The sequence below is a fragment of the Nannobrachium achirus genome, assembly GCF_963921795.1.
Source record: "Nannobrachium achirus genome assembly, chromosome: 6".
NCBI classification, from domain to species: domain Eukaryota; kingdom Metazoa; phylum Chordata; class Actinopteri; order Myctophiformes; family Myctophidae; genus Nannobrachium; species Nannobrachium achirus.
Genome location: NC_137815.1, coordinates 16304038 through 16331714, shown reverse-complemented (window position 1 = coordinate 16331714; position 27677 = coordinate 16304038). Strand labels below are relative to the sequence as shown.

Below are 27677 nucleotides of genomic sequence, written 5' to 3'. Positions count from 1 at the left end.
AGGCTGCCAATACTATGCGCTTAGATATAGGCTTAGATTCTATGCTGTCTCTATAGTAGGGTGCTCAATATGCCATGCTGTGTGATGCTTGCTTTCTGCTTCATTCTGGTCAATAAAGTATATCTTAACCCAAGTGATCGTCTCCTGAACTTTATTTATATTAGGATAAATGTGTACGATGGTAAAAATGAAACGGAAGTGGGGAGGAGGCTTCACTTTCTCCGCTTTATCCCATACTCATCATCAGTCTTCCGTCGCCCCAGACTGTATGACGGGAGCATTTGCAAATCGCGGAGTCAACAGTCTGGCCACGCTAGACTAGCCATTGTGCAATTCAGGGGTCTTCAAGGTTTTCAGGCCAAGGACCCTTTAGTTGAGAGAGAGATGAAGCAGGGACCCCCACAACCTTTTCAAAGATTCCATATAGTTTCATTGTTTGACAGCACAATCATTGTGTATTTTGGATTCATGTCAATTTGTGTTTTCAGATATTTAACCACTTGAACCGTCAAAACTTAATAAACTTGACCTTTCCCTCTGTACCAATCTGCTCTTTTCCTCCCTCTACACCAAAGCTCTTTGCCGAAAATAGCCGATCTACAAGCTCACAACGCCTCGCGCTGCGAGGCGTTGTGACCTTGTAGATCTGCTATTTTTGGTTCAAGTTCTCCGAATATGACGCGAGGGTTCAAGTGGTCGATATAAAAAAAGAGAAATAAAGTTTCTATCACACAACGATTTGGAGGACCCCCTCTAGTAACTCTGAGGACCCCCTACTAGGGGTCCCGGACCCCTCTTGAAGACTCTTGGTGTAATTATTAAAGGACAACTTTGTTTTTTTACAACAAGGGTTCATATTGTAGATTGTAATTAGAGAAAAGAAAAGGTGAGTGTTAAAATGTTTTCATTTACTTCGTTCTATTGTTTTAGCACGTTTACCGTGCTAAAATGTGGGGCATGCGTACGCATGGGGGCATGCGTACAAGTGGCTAATTATGTCTTTTTAGACACAATAAGCCAGCAGTTTCTTTATTGCTATTTACAGTAACACTTCTACCCCCCATAAGTCACATCCAACCATGAAAGGTTGCGTTGTATCTTGGGAATGGGCTTATTCTGTGTAAAATTACATATTTAGCCACTTGTACACATGCCCCCCAACCACTGACATAAGAATCTCTATAACAATATAAAGAAGTAAATGAAATAATTTTAATACTCATCTTTTATATTCTTTAATTACAATCTAAAATATGAACCCTTGTTGTAAAAAACGAAAGTTGTCCTTTATGACAGGCCTTACCCGTCCCCGTGTCGGGTGCGGAGCTTCTTCCAGGTGCTGTTGCGCACCGAGGCCTCCAGGGCCTTCTGCTTGCGGTAGAAGAGGGAGAACTTGTTGAAGATGATGGTGATGGGCAGCGCCACCACCAGGGTGCCGCCCAGGATGCAGCCGCTGGCCGCCAGCTTGCCCGCCACCGTCACGGGCACCACGTCGCCGTAGCCCACCGTGGTCATGCTCACCGTGCCCCACCACCAGCACGCCGGGATGGTGTCCAGACCCACGTCCTGGGGGTGGGCGGTAGTTAGGGAAAGTTAGCCGAGTCTTTAACCAATCTGGGAACTACTGTAAGTGCTTACCAATAGCTTTATTCACAATGTGTTCATAAAGGTGTCTACTATCACCTCTGAACTTTGTAAAACCCAACTCCCTTGGGAAACTTTGTGGGAGCCAATCAAAGTTGGTGTCCCATTGACTTTACTATACAGGAAATAAGTGAAAAGTGATGATTCATCACTAAACCATAGTCAATGGGACCCCAACTTTGATTGGCTCCCACAAAGTTTCCCAAGGGAGTTGGGTTGGAACAAGTTCAGAGGTGATAGTAGACACCTTTATGAACACATTTGGGCAGAAAGCTATTGGTAAGCATTTAGTTACCAGATTTGTTAAAGATTCAGCTAACCTTCCCTAACTAGGGGGGAGGACAAGAAGTTAGGAGCAGGATTCATCACCATGCTGGCTTGTGTGGTGGACATTTAGGTCAAATTATGTTTTTGCCGTGGACAAAATGAGTAGACAAACACATAAAGAGCGAGCCCTAAATGACCATTTACAGGTCTGTAACTCTGAGTGTACAAAATGGACAGATTATTTTTGTTTGATTTACTCAAGCTAGACCTCTATAAATAAGCATACCTCCTCGTATTCAGCAGTGTAAGCCATTCCAGAGAACACAGACACTCCGACAGCCAGGTACAGCAGCAGAATGCCCACCTCCCTGTAGCTGTGCTGTAGAGGAGATGGAAAACACAGGGAAGAGCAATCCATGTTGTAAATCTAACATGGATTTTACCTGTAAAAGTTACAACCCTTGGTGGACTATGTGGTTGAACCTGACAATACGTTGACACTCTGTTTGCACTTTATTATGTTTTTGTTTTTTAATTTTATCTTTATTTTGTAACCCATTTTTCATCCAGTGCTAATTGCATAAGCTGTAATCCTGGACTCTGCTCTCCCTCTTCCAACCTGGGGAGAGCCCCTAACTGAGCTCATGCTTCCTTCAGTGCATGAGTTGTGAGCAGGCCCCTTCTTTTCAGCTGACAGGGGGGAGCTTCCCCGGTTGGACGTAGCGCGTGGAAGGAACACGTTATTCCAGCCAGTTCCTTTCCCATCCATCAGGCGCCCCGGCTGGCCAGGGGGAGGCATTATCAAGACCAGGATTACTGCATGTTTTTGTGGGGGTATCTACACTAGGAGACACGGGGAGAACATGCAAACTCCACACAGAAAGGCCCTTTTGCCAACCCCACCTATACGCTTTATCATGTATAATGCTGCTTTGAGGACCTTCCCAAGTGCTAACCCCTTTGAGCCTAACCTAATGCAGCCTGATGTCTAGTCTCTTGTACATACAGTTCATCTGGAGATGGAGATATTTTACCGATCCTAACATGCTTCTACTGTTTTATGTCCTTCTCCTTGTCTCCCCCCTTTCCTTTTCTCTTCCTGGAAAATCTTTGCAGACCCTGTATGGGTCCATTTGAACCCTGTGGTGGTCCCCGGACCAGATGTTGAGAACCAGGGCTTTAGCTCAGGCTCAGCCACTCTGGCCTCCAGAGACTAAATTGACATCTCTTCCACTCAAACTCTTTTAATAACAGAACTGCTAGATTCTGCTCTTTCTCTAATACAATTACGTCTATTGATTTGCGACACAACGCTTTGTTTTGCTTTCTTCAAGCGGAGATAGGAGAAAAAACAGCCTTGTTCCTCTGGCATTTGATAAATGTTTCATTATGTTGCATCGAGGAAAGATGGGAGACATCAGCAGAGAGACCAGTGAATGCACTTAGGCATACTCTTATAGTTGTGTTTAAACAGGGGAGGATTTTACTGAGCATGAATGCAATTTTTTTCCTTTACACACATCCAGGAGCTGCCCAGTATGAAAACAGCCTTGGCCACAGAGCAGAATCCATTTAAAGATATAAGTGTAAATCCGTTCTCAAAGTGGGGTCCAGGAGTTATTGAAGGGGTTCCAAGCTGCCCCAGCATCACGATAGGTTTAACCACTTAGTGCCACCGTTTTATGCAAGCATTTAGCCAGAGTAAAGCGTGGTTTCTGGGTTAGAATGAATTAACAAAAATACTTTTTTTTTTTTTTTCAGCTTGAGGAATTCATAACAAAACATGAACCTGAAACAGACAATCATATAGAGTGGATTTGGGTATCAAATGTTCATCTTCGTTGAGATGGGTCAGTGTTTTTGTTTTTTTTTATGATAGAAGATAGTGTAATTTGATCTACAGTAGTTGTACAACTCAGACATTAAATTACATTCTGTGTTTATGGAGATTCTTGTAATGATATCGCTTCCTATGAAGGCTCATAGAGTAAATAGTATAGGATAACAGATTCTGCGGAGGAAACAATATCTGTGCTTGTACTGTAAAATGATACAAGTTGTGGGAGCTTCGAAAACACACCGAGAGAACACAAAATGATCAAATACCTCCATATCGATCGTAGTGTAACCATATTATTATTATTTATTTCGCTTTTCTTCTTTATATGGTCTTACCACTTTAGTCCTATTTACACTTTGTCATATGACGGTGTCACACAATAGCCCACCCACGCACGCGCAAGCACACACGCACACACGCACACACACACACACACACACACACACACATAAAGTGTTGTCTCCTCACCCGCAGTGTTGCTCCCAGGGAGCGAAGCCCCGTTGAATGTCTGGCCAACTTCAATACTCTGAAGACCCTCATCAACCTGAACACCTGAGAGGAGAGAGGGATCGGGGAGGAGAAGGAGACAGAGAGAGAGGCGTTATCACTAGGGGTCTCACTTGCTGCAGGAGCAGGTCTTCATGACCTGTGATGATGTTAGGGGGGACTCGCCTGTAGTCACTAGTGCAGGGGTCTTTGCAGGCCAAGGACCCCTTAGTTGAGAGAGAGATGAAGCAGGGACCCCCCACTACCTTAGATTCCATATAGTTTCATTGTTTGACAGCATTATCATCAGTGTATTTTGGATTCATGTAAAAAAAAAATGTTTCCAGATATTTAATTACTTGAACCGTCCATACTTACTTGACCTTTCTCTCAGTACTTAGTCTGCTCTTTTTCCCCTCTACACCAAACCTATTTGCCAAAAATAGACGATCTACAAGCTCACAACCGTTGTGAGCTTGTAGATTGGCTATTTTTGGCTCAAGCTTTCAGAATATGGACTCTAGGGTTCAAGTGTTTAATCTAAGAAAAAATAGGAAAAAAAGTTTCTATCACACAAAGATTTGGAGGACCCCCAGTAGTAACTCTGAGGACCCCTTGTTGAAGACCCATGCACTAGACTAGTGAATGCAGGATGTCTTCCCCAGCCTCAGGGACAGGTTGAAGGACTGATGAGGGCCAGGTTGTTTTCGCCAAAATCTTGTCGTTTTTGCTCTAATATTTTCAGAACCACAAGCTGTGTGCAGAAGTTTTCTTTTCTTTGAATGAATGGATTTATTTTGAGATAAAAGGAAGGCGCACATCAGCACTTCCACAACATATAGCAGACACAATATCACTGAGGATAAAAATACAATGAAGCCCTGGGGCTCATCTCCATTGTGGTCCTCAAAAAAGAAAAAGGAAAACCACAGAACAGTCACAATGTACAAAAAAACAACACTTTGCTAGCCTGGTTTCCAGCCTGTTTGTGCTCCATTCGGCGATTTGTTTTCTCTCTCCGCATGCCAAACGGAGCACCAGGCTAACACTTTGCCATTTAACTCCATCTCTTCGTTCAATTCTCCAGACAGTCATGTGATGGAGAAAATAGTGTTTTCATGAGGTGAAGTGAGTAAGAAAGAAAGACGTCCTGTCAGTTGATACTGTACATTCTGTCTCAGCAACCTGCAGACATGAATACTAAATGAAACCTTGCACATAATGTACCTGAATAAGTTATTGGAAGCTGTTCCACATCATAAATGTGTAAACAATATCACATCAAATAATGATAAACTAAATGGGTCTGACCCACTGGTTCCCAAACGTTTTGGCTCAATTAAGACCCAAGACGCCACGTTATGAGCTTTTAGATTGTCTATTTTCACAACTTCTTGGACAAAACATGTATTTATGGAAATGATTCAATGTTTTCATTTTATTTATCAAATACCTTTGAAAAACTGTTGGAATTGTTTTGAATTGATGAAAAGTTGTGATTTCTTTCGTTTAAACCTTTTTTTTTTATCTTTAGATTTTTTTATGTAGTAAACGAAATAAAAGAGAAATTTACTCGAGACCTCCAAAAATCGGTCCACGACTCTCAAACGGGTCCCGACCTTAAACAGTGGCCTCTGACCTGCATGAGACGTCCCACGTCTCCCAGCTCGGAGTCTTTCCCCAGCAGCAGGTCAAAGAGCAGCGTGATGTAGATGGGGACCACAGACACCATGTCTATCAGGTTGAGAGGATGGTGGAAGAACTTCCTCCTGTTGGGAGCCAGCAGCAGCCTGGTCACCACCTCCACCAGAGACAAGAGCAGGAGAAACAGCGACAACAAAATAGTAACACACTTTAAGACGATGTCAGCAGTAAAGGGCTTTGCACTAGGGCATTCACGAATAGTGATTTTTAGTATTCGAATTATTCGACCTCAAAGTATTCGAATAGTCGAATATTCGACAGGACTGGCCAAACTGTCAAATATTAAGTAAGCAAGAGGCGAACATTGTGAAAATAGCAGATCTACATGCTCACAACGCCTCGCAACGCGAGGCGTTGTGAGCATGTAGATCTGCTATTTTCACAATATTTATCTGCGGAACCGAGTCACATTAAATGTAATACCTACAATTCCAAGTGCTTGTCAGGGTGGGGGTCCCCAGTTCAAATATGTTTATTTTGGGTGTCACAGCCTAAAAAGGTTTAGTAAGGTATAGAATGCCCTACTTTGCACACAGACGCGTTATTTTTTTTTGCACAGAAAAAAACGGACGATTGAATTTTTTAAAAGAAAGCGATGATTCTTTATGACCTCATGCACACCAGCTCCGAATTTGCCATGCGGCAGGTGGCTGCGGCAGTGCGTTTCTTTCCCGATCGAACCCAGTTCGATTCGTGTGTCTTGTCGCATGCGGTAAAAACTCATCACTCTTTTTACAACTCCTTTTCGGATCCGCAGTGTGGTTTCCGCACAGCATTGCACACCAAATCCAATGAATTTTAATCATGCAGCAAATGAAAAAAACACAATTGTTGAAAATCGCACCTGTGTGCAAAGCCCTTAAGGCTGGGCGATATTGGGAAAACCTCAGATATTCGATAACGTTGTTGATATCGATATTACTCACGATATTAGTAAAAACAATTGCATTATATCGTTTTTAATGTTTTTCTGCTCTAGGTCCACTGCCTGCCTAACCCAGATAATGAATAGCATATCCATGCATGTACACTGCACAGTACACATAGAATAAAGAAATTAAATGCCTTTTTTTCCATTTTCCAACAATGGTTTTATTGAAATAACCACACCTGGTTACAGATGGACTGCTTTTTTGCATGTGCTACGTGCATACATAGTGCATCTGTTAATTCATTTGACACCTACTGTACACCAATACCTAATTTCAAGCCGTCTTCGTCGATATGTATACCTCGCATGTTGATACCTCGATATCGATATATTTTCGATATATTGCCCAGCCTTAACGTACAGTAAATTACACATATATTTGTACATTTCTGCCAAAATGGAACAAAGCTCGATAGCTTATTGTCTCCACCAGCCGAAGGCATGGGGGAGAGTATGTTTTCCCCTTCGTCCGTCCGTGTGTCCGTCCGTGCGTCCGTGCGTGCGTGCGTCCGTGTGTCCTCGCAGTTTGTGAGCGCCGATTTTGCATATTTCATCCTGATTGGCTAAGATTGGCTTCCAAAGTTTGTAGGATTGAGCCGTTTTGAACAAAATGCCTCAAATCCCAAACGCAAAGTGCAATTATGATGAAATCGCACACACACATTCCCACTAGGTCAAGGAAGAAATGCCACTTCAAATTTTTGAAATCAGCCTCATGGTGGCGCTATAACAGGCCCATTTGTGGTTTTATAACTCCACCGATCAGTTTCAAACTTTGTAAGCGCAGTCCCTAGAACAAGGAAAAACCCTTTCCCTGAATTCTTCACATCAGCCTTTTATAGCGCCACCAGGAGGCCGACTTATGTAAAACACAATTTTTCCTATTATTATTTGAGGTTTTATCCAAAAAATCATGCAAATCGGTACACAGTATCTCTATAGTCATGTGATCAGTCCGATCCGTCTGATATTTCATATTCCATCCTAATTGGCTAATATTGGCTTCCAAAGTTTGCAGGATTGCTCCGTTTTTGAACAAAATGCCTCAAATCATCAACGCAGCTTGCGATTAGTGTGAAATTTGCCACACATATTCCCACTAGGTCAAGGAACAAATGCTACCTTTTTCACATTGGGCTGTTATAGCGCCACCAGCAGATAGACTTTAGCAAAACACAGTTTTGGAACACAAAGCTTCAAATCGTGCATGCAGCGTCCGATTGCCATGAAAGGTCTAAGGTGAAGAACATATGCCACCCTTTTTACATTGGCCTATTATACAGTAGCACCACCAGGACGCCTGGCCTGGTGGAGACCTGTGCTCGGAAGAGCACTGCTTCTAGTTTCCATTGTTATCATTTGAGTGCAAAATGTGTTCAAACTGATTGTGCTGAACCCCATGGACCACAATGGAAACAACTAAGCCCACAGTGCGTTTTGTGTTGTCCTTTTAGCATTATTGTATAACTGCACCAATGCACTTTTTGCACAGTTAATAAAGTAAATCAATCAATGGAAATAATGTTGTGTCTACCGTACCTCGAAAGTGAACCAGCAGGTACAGAAGACCTCCAGGGCTTCCATGGTGGGGTCCTCGATTAACTTTCCATCTTCGTCGAAGTTCTGAGAGGGACAAGAAAGCAGCTGGTGGCCATGAGGGATTTCAGCGCCTGTGCACTCGTGCGTGCATACACTAACCTGGTACTCATGCATACTAACCTGTAGGGGTGTAACCATACATTTTAACAGCGATACGATACGCATCACGATACATGGTTAACGATACGATACATGGACGATATTGGTTCATTCATGGCGATACAATACGATTCAATTCAATTATTTAAAATGTATATAGTAACTATTTAGCAAAGAAATTGTGGAGTGTAAAACACGTAAAAAATCTATTATTATGGAAGTAAACGCTGTGATTCTCTAGCAAATACATGGACATTATATTTCAACACATTATGGACAAACCCGCACCTTGACATGAACACAGAGATTACACACATTTATCGATCGACCAAGAGTAGCTATATGGAATTGAAAGGTAATTAGACCCCTCTTTTTTATTTTCCCTTTTAAAATTGCCAAATACAAGGCACAAATACTTAGTTTCCATACAATCAATTATTTGCATTGCAAAATGATTCGATACTGATTACGGCATTTTAAAACGATACAATACAAAGCCAAAACGGTACGATATTTAGCTTTTGCAAACAATATAGTAGATCATTGCAAATTAAAACCGATTTTTCGATTCAGTTACTATATCGTTACACCCCTACTAACCTGGTACTCAGGTATGCTGTTGATACACATGATAGCGATGGAGGTCAGAACCACTGCGATGGAGATCAGGCTGAACAGCTTGGAGGGGATGGAGTAGCCCGGGTTCTCCAGCGTCAGCCACAGACACTTCCTGATGCGGCCGTACCGCATCTCCTGGAAGTGCAGAATGTCTCTGGAAGAAGAAGGAGAAAGGGGGGATTGGTTTGAGAACATAGAGGACACAGATGTCTAATGCCGCTGTAGCTTTCCTGTGCAGCCTGTAGGTGTAGGGATGGGTTATAAACCAGTAAGACTCCCTAATCGGGAGATAAGCGACCGTTGGTCGCTTATCTCCACAAATAGGCCAAAAGTTTTTTTTAACAATTATTACACTCTATGTGAACATTTACATCAACAAATCCCAAGTACAGGGCATCATCTGGGATACAATCCCTTTTATGCCCATATATGGAGATCCCTAACATAATCCCTTTCATGCCCATATATGGAGATCCCTAACAGAATCCCTTTTATGCCCATATATGGAGATCCCTAACAGCATCCCTTTTATGCCCATATATGGAGATCACTAACAGCTAACAGAATCCCTTTTATGCCCATATATGGAGATCCCTAACAGAATCCCTTTTATGCCCATATATGGAGATCCCTAACAGAATCCCTTTTATGCCCATATATGGAGATCCCTAACAGAATCCCTTTTATGCCCAGTTGGTTGCTAGGGTAAAAAAACATGGTTGCTATGGTAAACAGTTGGTTGCTAGGGTAAACAGTTGGTTGCTAGGGTAAAACCATGGTTGCTAAGGTGGTTGCTAACGTACACTAACAGACCAGCAACAACAGACTGTTGCCACAGCAACGTACACAAAGGTTTGTGTACACATGTGGTGTGATGTCATACTGAAGATATATGACATCACACCGTACACAAACAAAGGTGTGACGTGTGACGTGTGACGGACGGACGGACGGACGGCCGGTGGAGGTTTTCATAGTAAACTGCTCCCTGACGGTCGCAATAAATACAGTAAATACATTGTAACATTTCCCAGCTGCATACAGTGTCGTTATATTTGACAGTGAGAAAAGATATGACCTGTACTGTAGTTACTGGTACTGTATGTTATCTCTACTCTGTCAACATTCCTCAGTAGTGCTGCTTCATTTCTGTTTACAGTTGTGTGTTTTACTGTAAGGACCTGCTCAATGACTACGCTTACACTGTTGACATTGGCAAACACATTGTGGTGACCGAGAATGACTGCTGCTACCTGCATGGATTCCTGGTAATAGAATGATATTGTTGACACTTCCCTTACACCTGGTGTCGTGTAATAAGTTCTACTGGAAACCACATTGGTCAAAGAGCAGTAGTGGATTACTCTGTAGCATTTCCAACTAAGAATGTGGAAGACTCTGGCTTGAGCAACTATATTGCTGGCAGCAATCATATCCTCCCTGGTAACTTCTGTCTGCAGTGTTCACTTTATCCTTGACCCCAGCACAGGGTTGTCTTATAAGGATGTTGTGATGATTACACAAAGGACATTAATACCAGTAAGACTCCCTAATCGGGAGATAAGCGACCCTTGGTCGCTTATCTCCTGTCACACTGCTGACATCAGTATGACACACCGTACACAAATGACCCTTATATAAGACCGGCATTATCTACCGACAGATTAGTAACAAGATGTCAAAATCATTGAAGGTTTACCCTACTAACCAACTGTTTACCATAGCAACCATGTGTTTACCTTAGCAACCAACTGTTTACCCTAGCAACCAACTTTTTACCACAGCAACCATGTTTTTTTTACCCTAGCAACCAACTGTTTACCCTAGCAACCAATTGTTTACCATAGCAACCATGTTTTCTTACCCTAGCAACCAACTGTTTACCCTAGCAACCAACTGTTTACCATAGCAACCATGTTTTTTACAGGGCCTGGGATTGATGACATCAGAAATCTCCATATATGGGCATGAAAGGGATTTTGTTTCTGGAAATATGTCTGTGGGGTGCCACATTTGGAATAAAACACTTACATCACACATCTGGATATCCATACAGCCCATCTAGTTTGCCTGTGTCCATTTATGCCCATATATCTGATGACATTGGGACAATGATCTCCATATATGGGCATAAAACTTATGTTAATTAGTAAAGCCTGGGGATCTCCATATATGGGCATGAGGGGTACCCTAAAAGGGCATCATCTGGGAATAGCAAATATAGTTATCCTAGAAAGTGAAAATCTTACATCAAAGGCCATAACTACCTACCTACCACCATACTGCATTCCTCATTAAACTACCTACCAGTAAGATGCCTAAGGGAGAAAAGCAAAGGGCGAGGTTGCACCATTTCTTGGTCTTCTGGCCAGTGATGTATATCGGACCATTTAACCATATATGGAGACATCTGGTACCCAAAGATATTCACAGATATGGGCTTAATATTGATGACATAAGGGATTTCCATATATGGGCGTAAAAGGGATTTGGTTCCCCTGGCATCACAGGGATCTCCATATATGGGCATAAAATGGATTTGGTTACCCTGGCAACACGGGGATCTCCATATCTCCATATATGGGCATAAAAGGGATTTGGTTCCCCTGGCATCACAGGGATCTCCATATATGGGCATAAAAGGGATTTGGTTCCCCTGACATTACAGTGATGTCAGTGGCTGGTTCTACAGAGGGGATCTCCATTTATGGGCATAAAAGGGAATGTATGTATGATGATGTCAGATATCATAGACGTCATAGTACTTTCACATAACGAATAACTGAGTAAGCATGTAAACCCGTAAAATCTATATTTGGGCATGGCTGATTTATGACCTCATCATGATGACACGAGCAAACACAGCTGAATTGTATAAATGATCAGTGCAGAAACCAACAGAAGTATTTGACCAAGACTCTTCGATTTAAACATCAACAAAGGTGTGACGATTGTTGATGGTCACGTGTGACGTGTGACGGACGGACGGACGGACGGACGGACGGCCGGTGGAGGTTTTCATAGTAAACTGCTCCCTGACGGTCGCAAAAACACTCACGATAATCGTATTGTGGAGATTTAACTTATCGTGATATCGTCCTCCGTCATGCACTGGGATCAATTCACCTTTTATTTGCCGAGCTGCATCCGGTACCATTTAAACCCTCTAATGGTAAAACGTACTTGATACAGTCTTTTTTTTACTCTCTAACAAATCTCTTTGCCAAAAAATAGCAGAGCTTCAAGCTCACAATGCACCACATTGCGATGCGTTGTGAGCTTGTAGATCAATTTTTTGGCAAATGTTCCACCCCAGGATAATGGATGTTGGTGATATTTTCACAATAATTGTTACACAGAACTTTCATATCGTCCCATCCCTAACTAGGTGTGCCATTTGTGAATGAAGCGCCGCTAACGTGAGCTGTGTGTGCTAATGTTGATGGTGTGCTACAAAGCTCTGCCTTGTGGTTGGCTGTATGAGTCCTCTACTGTATATCTCCCCATAGACTGTAAAGTGCAATGTCTAAACCGTAGTAAAAAATAAAAAATGTAATTCTGCTACTCATTGAAACAAAGGCAGTTTTATGATGTTGAAAGACTATTGCAGTCGTGGGAAGTCTCTCAGAACCTCACCTTTTGTGGATGGAACATTGTGATTCATTCAAGTGCGCCACCTACATATCTGGCCAAAAGAAAATACGAATAGGCTTTCAACATCATAAAACTGCCTTTGTTTCCGTGAGCAGCAACATTTGATTCTTTATTTTCGCTCAAGTGTAGCGATTGTATAGCTGTTTCATTTTACAGTCTATGGCAGAGCGTTAGAGGAAACTCGCCAACGCTCTGGACCAGAGCTGACCGGAGCTAGTAGCAGCGCCGTGAGGTGAGCTGTGATTGGGCGTAGCAGCATCAGCTGAGCTGTGCGTTTCGCTGTGATTGGTTAACTTTTGTGAGGACAGAGAGAGACAGACTTGAGATTCAGACAAACCGTGTTAAAGACGGCTGACGTCTATAGAAAGGGAGAGAGAGAAAGGGAATTAGGAAACAGAGGGAGTTTTCTGGCCGTTTGGTTACCTTGTGAAAATTGCTTGATGAAGATTAAAACGAATTATAAAGTCGATTTCTCTAACGATCCAGTATTGGAAAAGCTGCCGATACCGCCTAAACTCTTTACTCATAATATGCTCCAATACTTCATATTACTGTATTATGGCATAGACTGGCAACTGCACTTTGAGAATGGACATTAAAACAATCTCGTTGCAAATCAATAACCAGTTTAATTGCTGTGGATACATTTAATAAAAATGTTTGTTTTGTACTTTTCAAAATAATAAAGTCCTGTACAGAGCAGGGTCAAATCTAATCTAGTCTAAACACACAGCCAGCAAATCTGAGGAAAAATACAATTACAATAAAAGATGTTAACTGCCAAGAGAAGGGATAAAAAAGAAAAACCAGAGGGGAACTACATAACTTTTTATGTTAAATATAATTGAAGTGAAATTGGCTGCCGGTAGCCAAGTTGGTTGCTTTACTTTGAGTGATGATGTAGATTTGTATTCCAGAGGGGAGGAGGAGAGCAATGGATCAGGGCAGGGAAATATGACTTCAAATCAATATCACAATATTTCAAACTTTTGCCTCGATTACTATTAACGAACCATTCTAAAGATAAAAAGTTAAAATAGCCGATCAACAAACTCAGTGAGCTTGTACAGTACATCGGCTATTTTTACATGCCAATGTTTTACAATGATTATTATTTTTTTGTATTATTATTTATTGGCGATTCGTTGATATGATAAATAGAAAGAAAGAAAAAACTTTTTGATTAACGTATATGAGCAAGATTAAAGGGGAAGACCACCCATTTTCAATATTGAACTATGTCATTAAAGGGGAAGACCACCCATTTTCAATATTGAAATATGTCATTAATATACCTTAGAGGAGTTGTGTGGAAATAGAAAAAAAAGTCCCCCCCCTTCTGTGTTGCCTAGAACTGGAGGATTGATTTTGGGGTTTGTATTTTAAAGTACAATGTGTGATGTCATCAAGTTGTAATTTACAATACAAACCCCAAAATCAATCCTCCAGTTCTAGGCAACACAGAAGAGGGGGAACTTTTTTTCTATTTCCACACAACTCCTCTAAGGTATATTAATGACATATTTCAATATTGAAAATGGGTGGTCTTCCCCTTTAATATACCTTACAACACAGAAGGGGGGGAACTTTTTTTTAATTTCCACACAAGGTATATTAATGACATAGCTCAATATTGAAAATGGGTGGTCTTCCCCTTTAATCTTGCTCATATACGTTAATCGAAAAGTTTTTTCTTTCTTTTCATTTCTCATATCAACGAATCGCCAATAAATAATAATACAAAAATAATAATCATTGTAAAACATTGGCATGTAAAAATAGCCGATATACTGTACAAGCTCACTGAATTTGTTGATCGGCTATTTTAACTTTTTTTCTTTATAATGGTTCGTTAATAGTAATCGCAATCTGTATCTTTGCTATTGCTCAGCCCTTCATATCATACTGTCATTCCCTTGTTTATTGGTAGGGGGCGCTGAGGCTGTGTTATTACCGTTGCTGCGGCTTTTCATGTACTGTAAGCGATAATGGAGTCCGTAGGATACGGGGGTGAATAAATTAGAATCAGCGGCTTGTGATTGGCTGGAGCGGAGGTCGGGAGCGCCCCGCTGTGTTCACTTGTACCGCGTGGAGGTGCCAAAAGTCGGTGGATTTACTATTCTGTCCATAACGGCACATAACTCGGTAACGGCGCTGAGTCGGCTCATGCGACCTTCGCAACGCTCAACACGGCGACTCGCTCGCCACCGCTCACTTGGCGGTGTCTCGCGTGGATCAAGGTCGCCTGAGACGGCGCGCCTCCGTCGTCATCACAGAAAACAAGCGCTCCTTCCGCACGCGTCTCCTACGGATTCCAATATAGCGTACTGTAACCGGTCCCTTCTGTCAGCCGAGTAACTTGAGAATGCATGGATGAGTATTGAGTCGAAAAGGTCAAAGGTTAAGATCTCAGTCAAGGTCCAGGTCAAAGAGCAGATTGATTTTCATGAAAACGGAGCTTCAGGAAGTAGTGCTGGTGTCGTTCTGCTCTGCCGATAACTGAACCTGAAGATCCATGAAGAGCTGAGGAAATGAGGGTGGACGCTTACAGGTGTGTACTTCTGAGTGTGTACTATAATAGAAATGTGTTTAATCTTTGGGAGCCCGATCTACACAGCAGCACGTTGATATAGAAGTAAAAGTTACCAGTAAGACTCCCTAATCGGGAGATAAGCGACCGTAGGTTGGGGGCAACGGTTGTGGAGATATGAGCAGGGCAAAAGTGTGACTGACTCACTCACAGACGGACAGCCGGTGGAGGTTTTGGTAGTAAATGCGACCTACGGTCGCAATCAAAGAACCTGCTTCTCAGTTACTCAATTAGAGTACAGTCCATCAGTGGTTCTCAACCTTATCAGGCCGCGACCCCCAAAATAATCATATTTCAACTGGAGACCCACCATGCATACATGCATGTAGAACTGCTATTTTCAAAATTTCTGCCTCTAATATTTGACAATTTGGCAAAAGTAAAAGGTCTTGAAAGTCCTTCATTTCTCACTTTAGAAACATGCAGATACCATGTATACACTTATACTGTATGTTGGTCTCTTTACTGCTGAGTGAGAAAACAATGTTAACATTAAACGAAACATCTGAGGACCCCCCCCCCCCCCCCCCCCAAAATCATTTGCTGAGAACCACTGCAGTCCATGAGCCAGTCATTGATTGCTGAAACATGTCTCCTAATCACCACTGCTTGTGTGCCATATTTTGTCTCGAGTGACAATGCCTGAGATCACGTGTTTAGTGGTTTGGAGTGCAGGCTTGGTGGGAAGGTTTGCATCTCCTGGTACATTTTACTTTTCTTTTTCTTTGACCCGTTTAAGTGATATTTATTTGCTTTTGTTTTTTCGTACCTGTTCATTTCCGATATCTCGTCGACAGAGGTGTCGATGCTGCTGACGTCGCTCTCGTCGTCCCAGCTGCGACGGCGGCTGCTCTCCAGCTTGCGGTCGTGGTAACGGTAACTGCAACACGTGTCCAAGAAGAACTCGTTGATGCCCCAGTACTCGATCTCCTGGCTGGAGGCGGAGGAGAGAAAAGATGTATTTAGCACACACAAGGAGGCAAGTCAGTCAGATCAGCGTCTCTCCCAAAAATACTGATAAAACTGCAAATCCCCATACTGTACGTACTGTATATGGAGAGTACACTGACCCTGATGTCTTCAATATGACATCATAGACCCCCCAAAATAATCATATTTTAACTGGGGAGTGGGGACCCCACCCTGACAAGGACATGAAATTGTAGAAGTTGAGGCATACATTACATCCCACAGATAAATCTACAAGCTCACAATGGCTCACGCTGTGAGACGTGAGCTTGTGTAGCTTGGTTGTTTTCAAAATGTTTTCCTCTTTCTTATATTATTTGAGAATTTGGCCAATTTTCGAACTATTAATTTAACGAATGTCTGTCCGGAATTTGGAGATGATATATCAGACTGGCCTGGACATGGAAGACCATACAGTATATGGGCATAAAAGAGTGCCAGCCAGACAGACGGATACATCAATGGTGACTATTCTGCCCAACGGGCACCGGTCTGGGTTCTCCAACATTACTTCTGAGACTCCTACATTCAATCCCTCATTGCACACCCCCGGTCACAGGACTAGTTATTGTAAGTTTATTGACTACTTTTAAATTGTCACTTCACTGTCATCTGGGGACCCCCAAAAGCATGTGGTCTCAACCCATAGGTTGGACAGGACAGGACAGGACAGGACAGGACAGGACAGGACAGGACAGGACAGGACAGGACAGACAGAGACAGACAGAGACAGGCAGATGATTGTTGTACCTAAAGGAGAAGACACACAGCTCGTCCATGATGTGCAGTTTTCCAGTCTGATAGAAGTGTAGCACGTAGGGGAACAAACCAGGGTTCCTGTCAAAGTAAAACTCCTTCCGCTGAACATCATAGTCATCACACACCTACAGCACAGGAGGAAGACAAAAGCTTTGATTGTTTCAATGTTCAGTGGTGGGCAGTAACAAAGTACTGTCATGTACTTTGATGAAATGATCGGTTATTTGGATATCGTTGTTGTCGGATAGAAACCTCTTATCTCCATATTTTTAGTGTGTTTTTCACAAATTAATGTCATACTTGATCTTAGCAACAGCATCTCACAAAAGTAGCAGATGCGTTTTCAGCTACTTTTGTGAGATGCTGCTACTTTTCAGCTTGCAGATTTTGAATTTGAATCCCAAAAAGTAACAGTTTTGGGCACAATGAGGTTTCCATCTGACAGAGATGATATTTAAAGGGGTTTGGCTTGCAAAGTACACAGTTCTAGGCAACACAGAAGGGGGGCTTGGGGGCTTCCTTTCTTATTTCCACATAACAACTCAAAGGTATATTAATGATATAGTTGATTGTTGAAACTGGGTGGTTCTCCCCTTTAATGTTGAGCGAAAACAGAAAAGTCACTTGTATAGAGCCCTGAGGTACTCCTTTCAATTGGACATATTTTGTTTCCAATTGTATTGTATTGTATTGTATTGTATTGTATATATTGTATTGTATTCTTTAAATGCATTTTGAGAACAAATAATGCTGTTATTTGTTCCAAAAGCTTTATACCCTGTATATATATATAAAACGTCACAATGCGACATAGCTCTGTTTACACAATGCTGTACCCCCTCCCAATGTATTTTTATGTTCCCCATTTTCAACTGTTTTTATTTTATTTGTGACACTTGCGTTGGCAATGTAAACGTATGTTTTCTCATGCCAATAAAGCTCCTTTGAATTGAATTGAATTGTATTGTGTACACTTCTGCTTTGGCAATGTAAACGTATGTTTTCTCATGCCTTTGAATTGAATTGACTTAACAATGGTTAATGTTGTGTGATGATGTGTAGACCTGCAGTATGAGGGTCTTAACTCATTCTGGGCGATGCCCGTAGAAACCGTAGATTTCCCGCTGTACCGCGGTGCCATGCCCGTCGAACCCGGAAGTTTAATTAGCTTTAATCATTATGAAAGGATTAAAAGTATTATCGCAAATTTTCGCTGATTCTGGCTCTTTAGGCCCGCCCCCCTAACTGTATCCGGTCATTTCCGGTCTGGACCGGATCTAGCTCTCCGTATCCTGTCTGAGCCTGGGCCATAGTCCCGCCTCCGTTGGTTTACAGTGTAACAGAGGAGAAAGCTACTCGGCGATGGCACGCTTGTTTTTCAATCGGATTTTTGCGTTTGGAAACTTTGATCCAGTCTCTACACGCCTGGATTATGATCCCCGCACATATCGTGCGTTTTGTGCGCGAACGTGTCCACTTGTTACCATAGCGCACAGTTGGCTTTTTTCAATGCTTTTTCATGTAAACACTGGCGGATAAGCAGGAATACAGCGTGGCAACGGATATGTCTATTTCAATGGGGGTTTTTTTATTCGAAAGCTTGTCACCGAGTCTACAGTCTACTAGATGAGTCGCGCACAGATTGTGCACGATGCGTGCGCGTGCCCACGTTAAAAGGTAAGGACAATTTGGCAGCTGCTTACTAGAGCTATGTTTAAAATGGCAGCAAAATTGTTAATAACAGTGGTTAATGTGATGTGATGATGTGTAGACCTGCAGTATGAGGTCTTTGTAAGCCCGGCCGTACTTGCCCGTACTTGTCCGGACCACCCAGTGCGCCGGTCGTACATTCCCGGACTTTTGATATAAATGATAATTATAAAAAAAAAAATGATCGGCCGTTCTTCTCTGTGTCTTTTTGGAGCCATCTGAAACGGTTAACATCCTCTCTCACTCATTTTCTGGACGTGGGTGTGATACTCGTAGCATCCAGCAGGCCGCGCCGTTCACTTACATTCCGGCTGGATGGTTGGCTCTGGAGCCACTCCTCCACTCCACGGTGTTGAAAATCAACACGAAGCACAAACAACATGGCTGGATTACAAGCGTTTATGTTTCTGTTCGTGGATCGCAGTCTCAATCACTTCTTCCCTATCGCTCCTTTCCCTGCTTCGCCGCACGGAAACGAATGGAAGAGATCTCCTCGCCGCGTCCTCAAAGTAAGCACGTCGACCTCTCCAGGATGAATATACACGCTGTACCGAGCACTCCATTACGTGTTGTTATCATGTGGGCTTTGTTTTTTTAAAACATGTTTGTAAATAAATAGCTTATTTCTTCGGCAGTACCTCTGTTCAGGGGGTTCTGCCGCGGCTACCAAAGTGTTAATGTGGTGTGATGATGTGTAGACCTGCAGAATGAGGGTCTTATAACAGTGGTTAATGTTGTGTGATGTGTAGACCTGCAGTATGAGGGTCTTATAGCAGTAGTTAATGTGGTGTGATGATGTGTAGACCTGCAGTATGAGGGTCTTATAACAGTAGTTAATGTGGTGTGATGATGTGTAGACCTGCAGTATGAGGGTCTTATAACAGTAGTTAATGTGATGTGATGATGTGTAGACCTGCATTATGAGGGTCTTATAACAGTGGTTAATGTGGTGTGATGATGTGTAGCCCTGCAGTATGAGGGTCTTATAACAGTGGTTAATGTGGTGTGATGATGTGTAGCCCTGCAGTATGAGGGTCTTATAACAGTGGTTAATGTGGTGTGATGATGTGTAGCCCTGCAGTATGAGGGTCTTATAACAGTGGTTAATGTGGTGTGATGATGTGTAGACCTGCAGTATGAGGGTCTTATAACAGTGGTTAATGTGGTGTGATGATGTGTAGCCCTGCAGTATGAGGGTCTTATAACAGTGGTTAATGTGGTGTGATGATGTGTAGACCTGCAGTATGAGGGTCTTATAACAGTGGTTAATGTGGTGTGATGATGTGTAGACCTGCAGTATGAGGGTCTTATAACAGTGGTTAATGTGGTGTGATGATGTGTAGACCTGCAGTATGAGGGTCTTAACCCATTTAGAACGGGTACACATTATTGTGTATTATTATTTTATGCTTTAACTATTGAAAAATAGCAGATATACAAGCTCACAGCGCGGCACTCCGCTGCAAGCTTGTAGATCTGCTATTTTTTTTAAATCGTGAAAATTAGAATTTTGACCCGATTCTATAAGTGTCTTTTGAATCCTTCTAAGATTTTTTGAAAAACCTGTTTCTATGTCAGCAACCTGGCTAGCCATCGTCAAAGAAATGGTCCTTTTCACTTAAGTGGAGCTCAGTTAGTCTGTTCTTGAGAGACTACTATGTCAGTGGTTCTCAAACCTTTTCATGTGAAGGACTCCCAGAATTATATTTATTTGGACACGGACCCCCATCTCAAAATATCTAGTTCCAGGGACCCCCGAGAAGCAAAATTTTAGTTACAAACGTTCGCTTTGAAAATACATATATTCAAAGATTTGCACACATTTTCACGACTTTTTCAAAAATAGCAGATCTACAAGCTTGCAGCGCGGCACTCGGTGCCGCGCTGTGAGCTTGTATATCTGCTATTTTTCACTGGTTAAAGCATTCAATAATTCTAAGCCTGCAACAGTGGTTAATGTGGTGTGATGAGGTGTAGACCTGCAGTATGAGGGTCTTATAACAGTGTTTAATGTGGTGTGATGATGTGTAGCCCTGCAGTATGAGGGTCTTATAACAGTAGTTAATGTGGTGTGATGATGTGTAGCCCTGCAGTATGAGGGTCTTATAGCAGTAGTTAATGTGGTGTGATGTGTAGACCTGCAGTATGAGGGTCTTATAGCAGTAGTTAATGTGGTGTGATGATGTGTAGACCTGCAGTATGAGGGTCTTATAACAGTAGTTAATGTGGTGTGATGATGTGTAGACCTGCAGTATGAGGGTCTTAATAACAGTGGTTAATGTAATAAGATGATGTGTAGACCTGCAGTATGAGGGTCTTATAACAGTGGTTAATGTAATAAGATGATGTGTAGACCTGCAGTATGAGGGTCTTAATAACAGTGGTTAATGTAATAAGATGATGTGTAGACCTGCAGTATGAGGGTCTTATAACAGTGGTTAATGTAATAAGATGATGTGTAGACCTGCAGTATGAGGGTCTTAATAACAGTGGTTAATGTAATAAGATGATGTGTAGACCTGCAGTATGAGGGTCTTATAACAGTGGTTAATGTGGTGTGATGATGTGTAGACCTGCAGAATGTCCTCCTCAGAGTCGCAGGACAGCAGCTTGCCCAGTCTGGTGTCGGGGAACTTCTTCAGAGTGCTGGAGCAGAGGCTCCTCTTCAGACCCCCCACGTTCACATGAACCAGGCCCTCCTCTGGGCCCTGGTGCACCCAGCGGGGGAGCCTCTCCTTCACCATGATGACCTGATAAATTATTGAAAATGGATTTAAAAAAATGATCAAGGTTTAAAGAAGAGGTGTCCTGGGTGATTCAGTGCATATTTAAAGAGGTGGTGTCATAATTGTGTACTTTTTCTGATTTGTATCATGTGTCTATGGAGTTGACATTACTCTAATAGACCACCGGGTGTGGTTATAATGTGCAAATTTGCCTTCCCTGTGTATTTCTGGTTTCTTCCTGAAAGCTGGCACCCCGTCTTTAACAATTCTTAATAGTGAATGAATTGTAAATACTAGCCTCCATACACGTCCTTTATTTTAACAGTTTACTTCACTTCAGGTTGCTCTCTCTTCTCTCTCTCTCTCTCTCTCTCTCTCTCCCTCTCTCTCTCTCTCTCTCCCTCTCTCTCTCTCTCTCTCTCTCTCTCTCTCGCTCTCTCTCTCTCTCTTCAGCATTCAAATTCAAAAGTAGCAAAAGTAGCCGATAGTGCGTAACTTCGAGCCATGTTTTGAGCTTGTAGATCTATGCTTTTGTGTGATGCTGTAGTATGATCAAGTGAAAAGAAGTTAGATATGGAGACAGGAGGTTTCTGTTGACTCCATTGCTTTTAAACCGTTAGTAACACAAGTTTCATATCTGACCATTGCTTGGGGAAACCTCTGTGAAGCAGGGGAAGCAGAGGTATCCCTGTTCAGAGCTGTGAGCTGTGTTCCAGCTCAGGTCAAGTGTGATTGTAATGTAATTTAGCAACATTAGAGGCTGTAATTGCAGGCTTGTGAGGAAATGGCTCCTTGGTCTCACAGACAGGTGCGGTGCTGATGTGGATTTAACACGATTAGACCTGTACTGCAGTCTGTGGATGTTTCCCTGTTATCTGACCCAAGCTTTTCCCTTACATCTTCAACATACTGCTATTTTTGGTTCTCAGAATATGGACGCTAGGGTTCAAGTGGTTAATATAAAAAAATATATAAAGATTTTCTATCACACGAAGATTTGGAGGACCCCCTGTTGAAGACCCCTGTTTTAGAGCCAAAGTCAATTTCTGATCTTCTGCTGTGTTATGAACTTTCAGTTTTTTATAAGCACCAGTTTCTGGGAGTTCCAGTATGTATCTGGAACGCCCAGAAATTCACCTATAAAGAAAGTGATAAACTAGCTCACATAATCTATTTAAGAAAAGTAGACAGAAACTTCTTGTTTGTTGCTCTCCTTGCGTTAAAATTAACCGATTTGAACTTTTTGAAAACTTTTAAAACATCTCAAATAGAGAGACTGGATAATTTGCCCCGGTACAATTATTTCAGGCGACTGACGTCAAATGTCACGTGTGTCCAGCTTACATTTCCAAGTAGCTTGTGGCTGGATTCACCTCTTTCAGAATGATGTGGCTTTCAAGTTGTTCAGCATCATTTTCTTTTCACCATGTACCCGAGTAGCTTGACAAAAGCCAAAAAAACACTAAATCTTTCAGTGGCACATCAACATAAAAGAGCACAGCGTGAGTCAGGGGCGTCAATTGGGTATGGCAGGGGTAAGCAGCTGCCATACCCTGGGTCAGGGGAAAATAAAAGTTACTTTTAAATATAAATCCATGAATGTCGCTTTCTGTTCTGGTTATTATGTTGTTAAATTACAGTAAAATAACTACAAATGCAAGATTTAACAAAATGTCACTTTAGCAAGGTTTTATAATTATATTCTCCACACTTTTATTCTCCCCATTTTGACAAAATGTTATATTCCCAGGTTCCGCAGGTCAGCTGCACAGTTGCAATGCATTATTGTTAATTGTGGCGCGTTTACTAACATGCCAAGTTTAGCTGCACTTCAGGCTGCCTTATCCAGCCCAAGAAACCGTAGAAACCTGTGTAAATAACTGCGAAACTCGTTTTTTTTTTTCAGACATTGTGAAAATAGCAGATCTACATGCTCACAACGCCTCGCAGTGTGAGGCGTTGTGAGCATGTAGATCTGCTGTTTTCACAATAGAACGTGTTATACACAATGTAATACCTCTTTTCCATGAGGACTCCCATCTTTGGAAGAGAGAGAGAGGAGCACTCGTCAAACACAGTTGTTCCATCAAATACTTGTCTTGGGTGCACGGCTCGTGGAACGAATGAACTTAGAAAGGAGATGCCAGCACTCACTTTAGAATGAAATCTTTCTCTTTATTTTCAAGATGCCCCAGCAGCACAGCAGCGACAAACGAACGTTTCGACCCGTGTGGGTCTTCCTCAGCGTGACTCCCATCTTTGCCATACCCTAGCTTTTGCTGAATTGACGCCACTGGCGTGAGTCTTTCTTGACTATCACCCTCTACCCATTTCTGAGTTTCGAGTGGATTTGTGTCCATCACACCAAAGAAATAATTCTCCATCTCATCCATTAGCTTTTATACAGCCGTATGTTTCATTCAATCACTCAATAGCAGCCAGCTGGGCTGAATGTCACCATGAACTCTCTCTCTCAGCTACAGTAATGGTTCAAGAAACACAGCATAAGAGCATGTGCAATTATCAGACAGGTGCTCAGTCAAAGAACCTTTCGTCCATTTCATACGAACATGGAAAATCTTTCACCGTGTCAGCATGCCTCAACTTCTCTTCTCTCCAAGACGTTTCCTTGACATTTACACCATGCAGAGAACACATTGAAATAGGCCACCTATCTTCCTTCTCAAATTCAAAGCCAGTGCACTTAGTATAAAGGTCTGGCGCAGATATTATCCTCTCAAACATCAGAACGAAAAAACATGCCATGGATGCACCTGGGACGTATCCTCAGTGATGTAGCCCAAGGTCATAAGGGTTTCAGGTCTCGCAACATCATACCCCTCGCTCAGGTGACCCAGCCGAGGTTGATCAAGTCCCGACTTTACTTCCCAGTAGCTCCCCACGATCAGTCCCAACTCCCAATAGGGAAAGGCAGGACCATTCACTCCACCGCTCCGGAACTACTCTGCCGAGACTGGGAGAGGCAATCTGGTGCATGGAAGAACCAAGCTCTGTGGGTTGACTCCTGTCCGGGCCCCTCCTACGTCTCACCAGGTCCTCTCCTGCTCTCACCAGGTCCAGGACCAGACTCCCAGTACCAGACATTTCATTCAGGAGCAGTGGGTTCCTGACTGGCCCTCCTAAAGGCCACACTGTGGGTTTGTTGTGTTTCTTCCTCACGGAAGACACAGGCTGCATGGGGCGCTAACCCATACTGCTCCCGGGTGCCGTCTACATTCCGGCTGTCACCCGTCTCTCCGGTGGTCACCAGACTATTCCTGGTTGTCACGTAGTCTATTCCTATGAGTCACTATAAATCCAGCCGGGGTGATCAAGTCTCGACTTTACGTCCCAGTAGCGACCCACGATCAGTCCCAGTAGGGACTGATCGTATCAAAATATGACGCAAGTGCATAAATTAAACATTTGTGATTTTCGGTTATATATAAAAAATAAAAATAAAAACATTCAAAATGGAATGGTCATCCTGTACAAGCATTTTTTTTTCTTTACAGTGGAATATGGAATGTGATCGAGGTCCACAAGAAAACTCCCCATGGCCTAATTCGTCCCAGGGGCCACCAGGTAAATATCTCTGCACTACACTGTCTCTCTGCTGCTGATGTATGTGTAACTGTAGAGAAAAAACACAGACTGCAGCTTTCTACTGTACCGCTGTCTGACAAGAAGTCAAAATGATTATACATTTGCAACATTAGCCTTCTCATGTTTGACCCCATATTGTTATGGTTAGAACTGAAGTAAACAGCATATTGCTTTTGTACCAAATATGGGCATAACACTTTCAAACTAAACCTTACGTTGTGACCTTTGGCATTTAAACTACACAAAGGTACTCCTGGTTTCGATTGTCATAATAGTGTTTTTTACATATTACAGTACAGGCGACTCAGCCTCAGTGCAGTGCATGCAGTGACCTAATGGACCCATGCCGCCCATGCCAGGCCTGTAAGGCTGTAAACACCTGTGACATTTGATTAGCGTGCGTGCGTGCGTGCGTGCGTGCGTGCGTGCATGCGTGAGAGAGCGTGCATGCGTGAGAGAGCGTGTGTGTGTGCGTGCGTGCGTGTATCTACTAAGGAGGAGATGGCAAATTGATAAATGCATTCCTGTGCTGGTGTTAGTGCCTCTGTCTCTTAGTCTTGAGTAATGCTGCTTCACACTGGAAGCTACATAGTTACACTCTACCATTCTTTATCAATGGAACGAAGTGAACACACTGTACAAAGATACTTCCGACTTTTGTAGGTTTACTCATTCTCTCCCTTTTTTATGACACAAAACTAATACTCTGAGGGGGGAAAACAGAAACAGTTGTAGTAGCTGTCATGCCAAGGACCCCCCAAAAAGACTGAATAGTTCAAATAGCTGATCTACAAGCTCACAACGTATTTGAAGTATTTTAAAATGTTTTTCCAAATAGTAAATAAAAGGAAAAGAAGTTTAGGGATAAGGGGTAAGACATGGACAGAAATATAGCTCTTAGCCTAGGATGTTTTTGTTATCGCAGTTTTGTTATCATTTTGTTATGTTATTTCCCCGCGAAGGCTTTCCCCACAGTGGATGCTGGGGTTTAAGTGGTTAATCTGTATGTATCATAACTATTTATAGAGTAGTGTAAAATGCACAGAGAAACATGAGAAGGCATATCCACCAAGGTAAACATTTTGTGAGTGGAAGCATTAGCAAATCAAATCAATAGTAGCTAGTTAACCTGACCCTATAGATGCTGTAGATAGCAGGATCAATAGTTGATATTGTCTTACTTACTTTTTTTTAACTAATTGAATTGCAGGCACCATGCTGCAAGCTAATAGTAATTCTTACATAATTAAACACCAAAGAAAATTGATATTTCCCCAAAGCAAAGCTTGAGATCATACATTTTGTAATGATGTTTTGAAACATTTTAGCAAAAAGAAAAAGTTTGAGAACTAATAGCTGACATAATGTATAGGTATTGCCTAATGCCTAATACACAATCCTCTCTCTCTCTCTCTCTCTCTCTCTCTCTCTCTCTCTCTCTCTCTCTCTCTCTCTCTCTCTCTCTCTCTCTCTCTCCCCCCCATGCCTGTGCTCCCAGGGGGATGTCCATGCATACAGAAATAAAGTTATCTATAATTCAACAGAAGCAGTGCATCTTAAAATCCCAGGGCAAGTATAAACTGTCCAGTCCAATATCGCTGGTATAGATTCATACAGACCGTAAGCAGATTAGGCTACAATAATTAAAAGTCCTGCAAAAGCTCTCCTCAAGATAGCTAGCCTAATATTTGTGACTTCTCAAAATAAACATGGACTGGAATATGCTGGAATGTTTTATTGTTGTCTTATGTGTTGTCTGTTCTCATTTCTGCCATTACATCACACGTGAACTTAGTTTAAAGACAATATGTATAGGCTATTATATTATATATTATTATTTTATATGCTATTCTACAAAGCAGGCATTAACTCACATTTTCGTTTCAGTTCGAATATTGAATATTGTCAATCTGTGTGAGCTTTGTGCGCATGCTGCCTCATACAGAATGAAAGTGAATAGGCTATGTTGTGTAGGCTAATACAAGTTGATTAAAGCATAATAAATTAAAGAGCCTCACCTGCAGACGTCTTCCAGATGCTCTGGAATGCTTTCCTTATTAATTGGCTACAGGATCATCTTCTTCTTTCACCCCATGGTAGATAAAGTTTTAGAGCTCTCTTTCACCGATGCCAGGAGAAAGTAGAATAGGCCTAGAAACTACAGAAACGCAAGAAATAATCTTAGTGAATGTAGCCTTAAGAAGCGGAATAAAGTGATAGCAGAAAGAAAGAAAGAAAGAAAGAATAGTTCCTTCCTTCATCAGGTGATTTGTTTCAATGAGTCTCCTCTCTCCAGTCTCCTCTCCAGTTCAGTTCAGTCTATCCTCCGCTCCGCTGCGTGTCTCTCCACACGAGGGGAGAACAGAACACTCGGAACATTCCGGCTCTCTCCGTCAGTCAGGGATCCCATGCGGTCCCTGAGTGTGGTTCATTTTCACTCACTCAACAGGGACCCCAAAATTAATAGGCCTATGG

At 42.3% G+C, this 27677-nt stretch overlaps 1 protein-coding gene across 1 annotated transcript in view; it reads right to left on the bottom strand.

The window, feature by feature from the left end:
• The window catches only part of LOC308286836 (delayed-rectifier potassium channel regulatory subunit KCNS2), a gene marked incomplete at both ends in the record, with an annotated part of 29292 nt that extends 7678 nt beyond the window's left edge, over positions 1 to 21614 (bottom strand). The window contains 9 exons of the mRNA XM_080727959.1: positions 1304 to 1566; positions 2198 to 2290; positions 4220 to 4303; positions 5877 to 6038; positions 8412 to 8495; positions 9171 to 9342; positions 16202 to 16366; positions 17152 to 17285; positions 21444 to 21614. Coding sequence (XP_080584085.1) covers positions 1304 to 1566; positions 2198 to 2290; positions 4220 to 4303; positions 5877 to 6038; positions 8412 to 8495; positions 9171 to 9342; positions 16202 to 16366; positions 17152 to 17285; positions 21444 to 21614 — 1328 coding nt within the window. The remainder of the gene's footprint in view (positions 1 to 1303; positions 1567 to 2197; positions 2291 to 4219; positions 4304 to 5876; positions 6039 to 8411; positions 8496 to 9170; positions 9343 to 16201; positions 16367 to 17151; positions 17286 to 21443) is intronic.
• Positions 21615 to 27677: the final 6063 nt, after the last annotated feature.